The sequence below is a fragment of the Dioscorea cayenensis genome, chromosome 14 (assembly GCF_009730915.1).
Source record: "Dioscorea cayenensis subsp. rotundata cultivar TDr96_F1 chromosome 14, TDr96_F1_v2_PseudoChromosome.rev07_lg8_w22 25.fasta, whole genome shotgun sequence".
In the NCBI taxonomy this organism is placed as follows: Eukaryota; Viridiplantae; Streptophyta; class Magnoliopsida; order Dioscoreales; family Dioscoreaceae; genus Dioscorea; species Dioscorea cayenensis.
In genome coordinates, this window is record NC_052484.1 from 13765981 (window position 1) to 13776906 (window position 10926).

At 32.3% G+C, this 10926-nt stretch overlaps 2 protein-coding genes across 2 annotated transcripts; both read left to right on the plus strand.

Moving 5' to 3' along the window:
• Positions 1–4576: 4576 nt before the first annotated feature.
• Positions 4577–8547, plus strand: LOC120276156. Its single transcript, XM_039282885.1, has 3 exons — positions 4577–4653; positions 6769–7077; positions 7494–8547. The coding sequence occupies exons 1-3, from the start codon at positions 4577–4579 to the stop codon at positions 8545–8547; spliced, it is 1440 nt and encodes a 479-aa protein (XP_039138819.1).
• Positions 8548–8952: 405 nt separating this feature from the next.
• On the plus strand, positions 8953–9474 carry LOC120276157. The gene has a single exon (XM_039282886.1). It carries the CDS (start codon positions 8953–8955, stop codon positions 9472–9474), a length of 522 nt encoding a protein of 173 aa, XP_039138820.1.
• The last annotated feature ends 1452 nt before the right edge of the window (positions 9475–10926 follow it).

Genomic DNA, 10926 nt, shown 5'->3' on the forward strand with positions numbered 1-10926 from the left:
TAAACTCCCCTAAAGTGATTTGTATACTAATCCACATCAACAATTAAGCTTTACATCTCTTTTCACCAGGGCCACAAACATGGCTCAATTGTGTGAGACTTTCCTAAATGAGGGGCATGAAAAGAAATGTGAGGTCTAAAGCATGACTTTAGGAAAATCATTGGAGCAAATAAAAATACTCACTAAATTAGATGAGCCCTTCATTTCATTCATTCACATGTGTTTATGCTTTAATCACCAAAGAATAAAGCTACCACGTTTGTAATACTCATTAGAGTCCACTGATAATTCATCTCAAGCATTGGCTTCTTTGCAGCCTTTTATTATTTCAAACTGTTCATCATAAGGTATGCACACGTGTATATATATATATATATATAATATATCACCACAAGTGTTTTTTTATGATTGTTTCTATTGATTTTTGCTCCTATTTTTACTTCTACAGATAATCAAGTTGTTATTAGTTTGTTTGTTATATATAATTGCTTTGAACATTGTGGTAATTGGTTTTGTTGATAGGAGACTTCATTTTTCTTCAAGGAATCACAATAGCTAAAAACTAATAAATGAAAATTGAAGGCCACGTTGTTGTTACAGCTCTATTTAATATAATGCTTAAGGAAATATTGAAAAAAAAAAATAATGTTACCAGAGGCAAGTTATGAATGTGAAAAACATGGTCTAGATCATCAAGCAAGTTTTCTAACCAAGTTTAAATTTAAAGACAAATTTGGAAAATATGAATAATATGGATTCAAGGTATACATAAAGAAAGAAGCTGAAAATGAAGCTGCATTGTGAGTTATAAGGCATCTTCAAAATTTTTGTAATATTGTCATTAAATATGTGAGTGAGAGGGAATTATGTGAAGTCAAATATGAATTAGATGATTTGAAAGATGCTAATTGAAAATTAAGGGAAAGACTTGCTAAAGTTACTAATGAGTCGAAGGAGTTGAAGATCAAGATGAAAGAGATTAAATCTGAACAATAAAAAACTAATGAAGGTTTTACTTAAGAATCACAAAAAAAATTAGCGACTGTAATTGGTGATTTTTCTCTTGGATGCAATTAAAGAATTACCATGCAAATTTACTGAAAGAAATATCAAATTAAGGGGAATGTTGAATATAGTATAAGTCTGTAAGGTTATATATATTGTTATAATTATGTGCATTGATATCTAATTAAAGAGTGATTAAATTAAGTTTGTATTTGAAGTGTCTCGTAGTATATCTTACCAATGTATAATTATAATATAAATAAATTTCTAATGATATATACACACACAATATATTAGCTTTTATACATATTAAAAAATTGAATGCTTCCATAAATCTCACGATGTAATTAGACGTCATCATGGCAATTATTGTAATCATAATGGTAAGGCAGGCTATATATGTCATTCAATAAAAAATAAAATAAAAACAAAAAAAAAAAGATAGAGATGGTGTAGAGGTTCTCACATTTTTAATATGATCATTTTTCGTAACATTTGATGTTTCATAAAAATAATGTTGAACCAATAAAGTTTGTGGGCAATAGTTATAGTAAGTTTTGAAACATGAAACCAGTCTTATCCTAACTACTATTGTGCAAGTTATGATTATAGTGAGAATAGGAATTAACTTTTTAACAAAACCTACAAACAATAGCTTATAATGTAACATTAATTTGGTAATTTGTTTATTAGTGATTTTCAACAAAGTCCTATTATTTTGCAGGCATCTCATTAAATGTGACTAACTTATTTATTTTTAACATTTGTTTTCAATATCTTTGAAGCTCATTTGTTGCTATAAAATATTATATTTCTAAATTCCCTCTATTCTACTCTACCACTAATAGTTATATTACTCTCTCTCTCTCTCTTTTGATTACAGATTTATTTATTTTATTTTATTTTTGAGAAAGACGACAAGCGCCGGAACCCAAAAACGAATACGTGGGGAGCCGCACTCACCACCGAATCGTGCCCTCACCTTGCGCGAGATGAGAATCGAACTCGGAGAGCCACACTCGACATTCGAAGTGAACACCCTACACAAAAGACCAGATACTAATAGACCAAATGGTTGTTAGCAATTAAAGATTCTATAAATCTTATTAATATATTAATTTTCCCCTTTGGATTACACAAATACATTTATTTTTATTTATACCAAGGACTTGCCCAATTTTATTTATTTATTTTTAATATTTTAATAGAATCTAGAACTAATGACATGAGATGATATAAATAAAATAAATATATCACTTCTTTAGAAGCCAAATAAAAATTTCGCTAAGTGAAAAAATAATTATGGAGGAAATCTATTAAAAAACCTAACCATTTTAATAATTAGTTGATACATATATAAAAAATTTATTGAATTTATGAATTTTAAAAATTTTAAAATTCTTAAATCATATGAAACAAATAATAATTTTTTGTTTGAAAGTTGAACAGAGAAACATCACTGTCTTTTACTTAATTGTGTAACTCATGGAAAAGAGAGTGTAATAATACATAAAGCTGAATATGTTATCCTTTTCCCTTATATGAAATAAGTATTTACTTCTTTTAGTTAATAAATAAGTGTGTATAATTACAAACCCTCCTAAAAAATATTTAAAATCTTATTTAAAAAACTGTAAAAAATAAATAAATAAAAGTACAAAATTAAATTTAGAAAAGCAATCAATTAAAGCCAAAAAGCACCAGCTTCTTTTGAAATCAGAATAAGGTTATCGAAGATATTAACAATAATGAACCAATCCATATCTCCAACCAATTTTTTTCTAATAAATACCGTCAGAAACATGGTCACAGCCATTGTCCTATCATCTCTACTATTCATCCACCATAATCACATCTATTAATGCCATTTCTTCTTGTGACTATTCATTGATCTCACGCACTACCATGTTTACCCTTGATCCTTGCAGCAATCTTCTAGTCACATGGTGCATATAAGAACCTCTTTTGCCCACGACCAAAATAGGTCTCGCTTCTACCATTGCTCTCACTACATTAATATCCTCTATTGCCACCGATAAATACTTTGCTGGTATTAGTGATGGTGCGTGCCATTGCCATTTCTCTCTTATTCCCCCCACTATAAAAATTTGAATTTGAGGTCATGTTGAGGAAGAAGAAGCTTTTACAATGAAGTGTGTAGTAGGGAGTGATGATGAGTTGACGAGAATGTGTTATTATGCGATCCTTATTTACTACGGGATATTTATAACATGTATATATAGAATTAATAAAGCTCTTTTTTCTAATGTGACATTTGAGATAACTAATCAACTGACACGATTGTAACATAAATAAGCTCTTGTAACACCTGATTGTAACACCTGATTGTAACATTAATAAGGCTCTTACGATCACGTGAGCGCGATCGTAAGATCCACTATATTAACAATAACTAAGCTTTAATGATCTCCAATTAATTTCTTTGTTTGTTTCTATGTGTTTTCATCATCAAATATATTGTTTATTTTACATCATGTCGATGCACGCGTTCATCATCTAAGCTGTTGGATCATCATCCGATGGTTGATTGATTATATAAACACTGTACACCTTTTTTTACTGTTCATGATCACTGTACAACACTGTAGAACGCGGTTTCTACTGTTCATAATGATAAGAGCCGTCAGATTTTCATCCGATGGCTACTATGGACATCCCTAGATTTGAAATCTAGGGACGTCCCTAGATGATGTTTTCCCTATATATATATATATATATATATTTGTGCCCTTTGTTTAAAGTGGATGTTTATTCATTTAAAGAAGCTCAATAATTAAATACATATTTTTTGCCTTATTGCTTTTGGTTAATGAAGTAAATGTGTTGAATGAAACGATCCTCTAATATATTAAGAAAAGACATTATGCGCTAATATAGTATATTAGAGTGTGAGATATCAATATTATTTATATTAATATAATTATCACAGCAGCAATTGTAATTGAAAATTAGTAGGTAAGAAATTAATAATAATATTCAGGCTATTGTAATAATTATGCTAACTATTCATGTTACAAAAGTAAATAATATCATATCATAATACAAATTACAATCAATCAAATTGTTAATGCCTAGTGAAATTTGGCATTACTTGTGACAAAAAAAGGTAGTTCACTTTAATAATTGCCTTTCAAAAATTAAATTCACACAGAAAACATATATAATATACATAATATAAAAATATTACAAAAACTACTCTTAATTAGAGCATAACCACCGATAAAAAACATCAATTTCAAATCATAAATCCCAATCACCTGTGATGGTTCTCTTTCTCAATCATACCAAGAATTGTATTCTTTTTTTTTTTTATTTTGTGAATTCTATAACCTCAAATAAATTTTGATTCCATATTGTCAGCGCACATGATTAGTAATTGTTTTTCTGCAGGTCCAAAAAACTGTAAAGGAGAATTGAAGCACAATCGAAGTATTTGCATACAATATTGTAAAAAGCACAGAAAATTTTGACTTTTGACATAAACAACAATGAAAATTTAGAAGCCATAAGGAACCAGCTCACAAACTTCAACTTAATCCGTTTAGAATTTATGGTGAATGTGAGCCAAGCGTATAATTCAAAGACTACTGAATTCAAGAAGAAGTCCTCTCCTGATAGTATCAACTGGTATCATAACTCAGCTTTTTAGCCTTACCAGGATAGTGCAATAAAAGAGGCACATCTTGCAAAATTAACTGCAGATAGTACTTAATCGGTACCTGATATAAATGCAAAAGAGAGCTAGATTTGATTCTTGTTGACTTATATATGGATATGTTTCTTATAAGTATGTGACCTTTATTGTTCTCTATCAAATTTACCATTCTATTCTCTGTATAAAATAGATCATTAATGAGTTCGTTGTTACTTTTTAAAAATATGGATTTTATTTTAATTATTGAAATGTTTTTATTCATATGTAAATATAAATGTGAATTAACTAATTATATAAAAAAAACTGCCTAAAAATGTACCGTACATATAAAATTTGTTACATATAAAGATGGGCTTGGCATGCCAAAGTGATCAAATATGAGAAAAGAGCACTAATTTTCATTTGTTCATGACCTTCCAAAACACCTTTATATTTTGTTTTTATTTTTATTTTTCTCATGATTTTGTTCCCATTCTCATTCATTTGTAACTAATGAAAGTAATGTAGTAGGTACATCAATAAAAAAATGAAAGTTTATAATATATATACTTTTGGAATCAAATAAGCATGCTTAGAGGATCAATAATATGTGTGTGTATATATATTAAATGGGGTTTTTATGCTTTATTATATTGCATAAATGTGTCATAACTCTTAAGTTATGTACCAAGAAGATTAAATAATTTTATTTTGACTACGATTTCCACTCCATTTTATTGAAATATTTTTCAATTAATTGTCTTCAAATAGATTGCAATTTTATGTGAAGGCTTCCATAATTATTAGAATATTAAAAACATTGCTTTGATTGTTACCAAAAAAATATTAAATAATATTTCCTTAATTATTGTATTAATCTTCTCTAAATTTTACCAGTCTAAAGAGAGATTTCCATTTATTAGGACTAGAATTCTTATAATTTTGGTAAACTAATAATTGATTCAATCATGCTAGGGAAAGTAATTGCAATATACAGAAAACCAAAAGCGAGAATATTCTGAGAGCAAAATAATTGACAACTATACCAAAACAAATGAAAGCTAATTTTTTTTTAAAAAAAAAAAATACCCTTCAAGCCAATATGTCAAAAATAAGTCTCCTCATTGTATCCCTTAATTTCCAACACGACTACAAAAAGAGAAAGGTAGATTCTAAAGGTTCTTAGACTTCAAATTATTCTGTATTATTTTTTTATTTATATTACAAAAAATGTATAGTGAAACAAAATGCATGTGAAGATGCCTATTATTTGATCTCCATCTAATGAAAAGGACAAGCTAACATGAGAGCCCAATCATATAAAGGATTGAACTTGATAACTTTAATATGATCTTATTTCTTATTCACGTCAACAATACAACATAAATCATTTAAGTTATTGACCAAATGATAAAGTAATAAATTCTTTAAAATAAGATTTCTAAAACACCCACACCCTCCATTTTATTCAAAACTACTTGGATGATAAGGTTTCAGTCCCGAGATAATTTGTTATGTCAATATCATAACACAAATAAATTAAGTTATGGGCTCAATGAGTGAATTTTTTAATTCATTAAAAAAAGTGAAAATTACTTATAAGTCCCTGAAACTTTTCATTTATACCAATAAGTCCCTCTGACCAAATAGTATACCCTGCAGTCCCTCCTTTTTAGAATAATTTCTATTTCGTCCCTACCGTCATCTCTGCCTGTTTATTATTTTGAAAAACCCCACTTTACCCTTTGCTTTTGGGAGGGAAATCTGGCGCCATGTCATGTCAAGGCAGCATGGTGCTTGTACTTTGACATCACCCAAAAGTCTGCATCCTTACCTTTTGTCTTGCTGGAGAAGCTTGCATCTTTTTTCATTTCATTTTCTTTTCTTCTTCCTTGGCTTTGGTTTTGGAGTGATTCTCCTCTTTTATCACCCATCTCTACTCACCATCTCTATTCTTCGACGGCAAGCTAACTTCACAAAGCTCTATCCCAAAGAACGTGTGAAGATATTTCTTAGATCCCCATCAAGATGCATATCTTGGTCTTAATGTAGGGTTCCTGGTATCATGTTCATCGGTCATTCATCTATAGTGGTTTTTCTTAATGCAGGGTCTTCATGGACATGTTTTACGGTGTTGGGAAGTATAAAGGGGATGGTTATGTGTTAGATTTCACTGTCTTGACTGGATGGCTAACATTATTTGAGGAGATATGCACATATTGGGCTCTCGAATCTCCTACAGTGCGAGTAAAGTATATAATGCCAGAAGAGCACAAGACAATATGCTCCATTAGCTCAGAGGATGACTTTCAGAACATATGTAATGTTCATCGTATATTCAAAAAGACCGTGGTGAACATGATCATAGACACTGTGAATGAAACAACGGAGGCCATATGTACTTCACCAATGTCACTGTAAATATCTTATTCTATTTGGTTTTGCACTCATTTTTGTATAATGTGGCAAGGATTTGCATTATGTTTCGCATATGTGGTCATTAATATGTGTTTGGGTATAGTATCGTTTGTTTGGTATTAGTTTTATTTTTTAGCCATTAGTTTTTGTTATTTCCGAAGCTTATTTGCCATAACTATTCAGTTTTAAAGTGTTGTTGTTTATTTATTTTACTAACTGTTTACCGAATGTATATAACAAGGGTACCAACATCGCAAAATACACTGGCAGTGACACATGGAGGAGGCATAACTATAAGCAATTCTTTACAAGATAAAGAAGCTAAAATTTTCATGGTTGGCCAACGCTTCGAAAATGCACAATAATTCAAGGATTCATTGTGCGACTTAGCCATCAACCGCAATTTCAACTTCAGGTTCATAAAAAATGATAAAGATAGAGTTACTGTCACATGTGCTACTGAGTTATGTCAATGGCATGTCCACGCCTCAAGAGATAGCAACCTCCCAACATTTAGAATCAAAACAACCCAAAATAGTCATACATGTGGTGGGGGTATCGGCACAACATCTCATCCGAGGGCTTCTAAAAAATGGGTTAGCAGGCAAGTAATGAGGAAATTGCGAGATCGTCCTCTATACCGGGCTGTAGACATACAACGTGATATATTGTGTAACCATGGTGTCCGGCTACCATACAAACAAGCATGGATGGGTAAAGAGGTGGCAAAGGTAATTCTCCATGGAAGCGACGTTGCAAGTTATGATCTGTTGATATGGTATGCAATTAAGGTTTCCGAAACCAACCCAGGTAGCATCGTTATCATTGAGAAGGATGGAGAACGCTTTAAGCGTGGTTTTTTTTGCTTTCATGCATGTCTTCAAGGCTTTAAGCGTGGTTGTAAACCCATGCTATTCCTCGATGGCACCCATTTGCTAGGTAAATATGGTGGCATCCTACTAGGCGCAACTGCAAAAGATGGTAATGAAGGTCTATTTCATTTAGATTTTGCTATTGTTGATAATGAAACTGACGATAACTGGACGTGGTTCATTTCCACTCTGGGTGATGCAATATATGGTGAAGATGACTACCACAAAATCATTACATTCATTTCAGACCATTCTAAGGGACTTGTTAATGCTATTGCCAAAGTCTTCCCCTCTGCCCCACATGGCTTCTGTTTGCGACATCTCCAAGCAAACTTTTTGAAGGCTAATGGTCACCTAGGGAAAGGATTAAAAGATGAGTGTTGGAGGTTGGTTGTTAAGATTGCATATGCATGCACATCTTCAGAGTATGATGCAACTGTGGGTGCGTTGTCAGCGGCATCAATACAGGCCCATAATTGGTTATTTCAAAAGTCGGACATGATGCATTGGTGCAATTGCTTGTTTAGAGGACAACGTTGGGGCGAGATGTATTCGAATGTGGCAGAGTCTTTCAATGCATGGATTAAGGAGGCATGACATCTACCTGTCTGTAACATGGTTGACACGATAAGGTATGCGTATAAATAATTTAATTAGATTACTGTGCGTAGTTGTCATTCTATTTCAGCTGAATGTATTTACTTTCAAACATTCTAATGTAGTATCTATATTAAATGTTTGAGTTTTGGCTTTACCATGTGGTTTTAAACCGTAATGAGTACTTTACGCTTTTGTTATTTCGTATTTGTTTTTGGTGTATAGTTTTTATGGTTGTTGTTCCTTTTTTGTATTTCTTGCATACAATAGATATTTAGTGTTCCTTATTTATGCGTAGTGTTTAATATTGTAGCTTTGCCATGGTTTTTTATTATATTCGCAGTAGTAGTGTTTTTTTCTCTCATGTGTACTTCCCACCAATGTAGGTTCAAGATGATGAACCTAATGTACAAGCGGCGCGAGAATAGCATGAAATGGGAAACCCATCTTTGCCCGGAGATTCACAAGAAGATTGAAAAGACTATTGAAGAAAGCAGATGCTTAGTCATAGGCCGATCTGATGGTGATATTTTTGAAGTTGTTGATAAGCAGGGCAACCATGTCGATTTACGTAATAGAACTTGTTCTTGTCGTCGGTGGGAAGTATACGGTCTTCCTTGTAACCATGCCTGCTGCGCAATCTTACAAACTGATGTAAACATTCATCGTTATGTGGAAGGCTACTACACAGTCGCATTGTACAAAGAAGCATATGAGAGTCCAATATTCCCTGTACCAGATCATGACAAACCGATGGATGCGGGTCGACATCTCCGTATTCATCCACCTATCTCAAAGAAGAGACCCGGACGATCAAGAAAAAGGAGGATTGAATCACAAGCATTTGGTGTTCGTGACTTACATTGTAGTCGATGCCACAAAGTTGGGCATAACAGGGCCACATGTAATGAAGTAATCGCAGACTAACTGTATCCTTTGTACCCGTCTCTTTTGTTTTTTGACCACTGCCATCGTATGTTGAATGATTGATACTTATATATATTGCATATAAAGTTCTCGAAGTTTTTTTTTGACAGTACATGAATTTGATCAGGTTCCTCAAATAATAAGAGAATACACGAAAAACCAAAAAACAAAATTAAAAACTGAATGTGATCTATGAATAGTGAATTCAAAGTACAAAAACTAAACGGGTAACACTAAAAATTAAAGGTTTCCTAAGAATAGTAAATTCAAAGTATCAAACTTGAAGATTAAAATTGTGTACTGAAGGTGATCTATGAATAGTAAATGTAAAGTATCAAAATCAGCTACCACAACTAAAAACTGGATACATTTAGCTGTATTAAAAGATAAAGTAAGTCCACTAAATACTGAAATAGTATATCCGCTGTCAATTACCACAAAACAGTAAATAAAAAAGTCAAATCTGAAGAAGTTCCATACAATGTTCAAGGTAAATCAAAATGTCCTATATTAACCATTGTCTGAAGCTGGGGTCAAATCAATAGGTGCAGGTGCCTCTTCACTCGGCAAATGCTTCTGCAAATGTCCTATATTAACCACAGTTTCACTAATACCAAGCTGCTTCCGCAAATGCTCTTCAAACAGTGCACGCTGGAAGAAGGAAAGATATTACACACACATTTAAAAATGAAATTAAAAACCAAATTGATCAAATCTTGTTATTACCATGGCTACTGCATCTCGATCATGAACATGTCCACCGATTGAGTCATAGTGCAAGTACTCCTTCTTAACTTTGTCAAGAACAAGTAAGTGATAATGTTTGTTCCACACGATTGGCATGAGGATTAATTCTATGGTGGGGAAATCTTCTACCGCAGGGCTCATCATTCTTTCCATTCCAGCGGGCGAATGTTCTTGCCTAGATAAAGCAAGGGCCATTGGGCGGGTGATTGTAGCGGTCATCTTATACACATTAGGAGATTTCTTCAAAGTATCAAGTAACATGAGAACAAAGACGTCAACTACATCATCTGGCACCATCTGTTTGCCATCAATCAATGCATACAGATGAGAACGGGATGTGTGACCCTTCTCGCTGGTCTAGACCATTGTGCTGATGTAATATACAACAATCAATTAATTAGGTAGCTGACAATGTGATGCATGTTCATGATAGTGCACATATATGATTGAAAACTAATGTCGTATCCCAAATAATGAGCATTTATTCAGAATACTATACGCTTAATGCTTAAAGTAAATATTATGTATCAATAAATAGCAGTAAATACAAATATTGATTACTCTAGCAGAAAAGTGGATTGCAACTCCGAATTGCATATTTAAAATTCTAATATAGAACATTTGAACAATGTGCTTACTCGTCAATTTTTCGATTAAGGAAAACACTTAGTGACAATTGGTGTATCTTTTGTAGCCGGCCAAATC

Excerpts from the sequence above, each read along its gene's own strand:
- LOC120276157 (XM_039282886.1), top strand. The coding sequence starts at position 8,953 with ATGTACAAGCGGCGCGAGAATAGCATGAAATGGGAAACCCATCTTTGC.
- LOC120276156 (XM_039282885.1), top strand. The coding sequence starts at position 4,577 with ATGGTGAATGTGAGCCAAGCGTATAATTCAAAGACTACTGAATTCAAG. Across the intron at positions 4,654-6,768 it reads TCTCCTGATAGTATCAACTG|GGTCTTCATGGACATGTTTT; the intron begins GTATCATAACTC and ends TTCTTAATGCAG. Across the intron at positions 7,078-7,493 it reads TGTACTTCACCAATGTCACT|GTTCATAAAAAATGATAAAG; the intron begins GTAAATATCTTA and ends TTTCAACTTCAG.